General features: G+C 43.1%; 1 protein-coding gene across 1 annotated transcript in view; it reads left to right on the forward strand.

The window, feature by feature from the left end:
• The first annotated feature begins 656 nt into the window (after positions 1 to 656).
• Positions 657 to 1,125, forward strand: part of LOC109467150 (pyruvate dehydrogenase E1 component subunit beta, mitochondrial-like) — a 1,608-nt gene continuing 1,139 nt past the window's right edge. The window contains exons 1-2 of the mRNA XM_019765092.1: positions 657 to 750; positions 858 to 917. Coding sequence (XP_019620651.1) covers positions 724 to 750; positions 858 to 917 — 87 coding nt within the window. The 5' untranslated portion in view covers positions 657 to 723. The remainder of the gene's footprint in view (positions 751 to 857; positions 918 to 1,125) is intronic.

The raw sequence follows: 1,125 nt of genomic DNA on the forward strand, positions 1-1,125 counted from the left end.
GTATTCCCGTATACGCGTACGCGTACGGCGTTTTACTGGTAACGTAATATCTAGACCCAACTCCCTCACGTAGTCATTACCTGTAAGGTTTCCAGAGCTAAGAGCCGCACAAATGACTGTTTGTGGCTTATCCACCAAAGTGGAGTTATTATAGTCGTAAAGGTTGACGTTTTTTTGCCCCTAAAAGTTGTGGATAAACGCCGGCAGCCCTCCCCACCGCTAGCTACCCCTCACTGCAGCAGCTGATACCCCGACCAATAGCAGCGTGGAGCTTGCTGAGAAATTGACCAATAGCGGCGTGGCCGTCTTTCGTGGCCGTCCTACCATATTCTAGACCAAGCCATACCTCGGTGTGAACAGGAAGGAGGGCTCATACGTCACAGCCGGCTCAGCCTGTGATTGGTGGATATAAAAAGAATGACGCACCTTACATCGTATGGATGTATCCATAGCTAATATGGGTAGAAAGAACTTTTATTTCTTAAAGCTTTTTATAAAGAATGCAAACAATACAGCAATTCACTATTGTATAATACATATTTTTTATTTATATAATTATGAGTATATTGGTTTTTAGACTATTATCCTTATTTAATTCTATTATAACATCTACAATTTTGGGCATCCCTGTTTAGAATGCACCAGTCCGTATGTCTGGCTTAGCGTAACCTGGAACTGAACTCCATGGCGTGATGCACTGTGGGTAACATCAGCAGACGAAACATGGCGGCTCTACAAACTTTGGCGAGGGTAAGTTCGACTTGGTGGTCTTTTTCTCAATGAATACCCAATGTTTCGTGACCGGCTGATGTCTGTGAAACACAACAATGACCTGCTTCTATTTTTCATCCCACTAGCGGTGCTCAACATCGATGTTGAAGCGCCATTTCAGCGTGTCATCACCAGTGGCCGCTCAGGTGGGAGGCGACCTTGTCTCGTACTTTTGTAGCTATAGTGATCAGCAGAACAAGAATGATGATCTCTAAATTCAATTTTGTGTATTGCTGGAAAACACTGTCACCACGCCTACCATTGCAAACAGTTTTGAATGACATAGTAAAATTAATAGTACATACTAGGTGCAGCTAATGTCACATTTAAACTAGTCACATGTGACATTGTTCA

This window comes from Branchiostoma belcheri, unplaced genomic scaffold (assembly GCF_001625305.1).
Source record: "Branchiostoma belcheri isolate BF01 breed outbred unplaced genomic scaffold, Haploidv18h27 scaffold1760, whole genome shotgun sequence".
Taxonomy (NCBI): domain Eukaryota; kingdom Metazoa; phylum Chordata; class Leptocardii; order Amphioxiformes; family Branchiostomatidae; genus Branchiostoma; species Branchiostoma belcheri.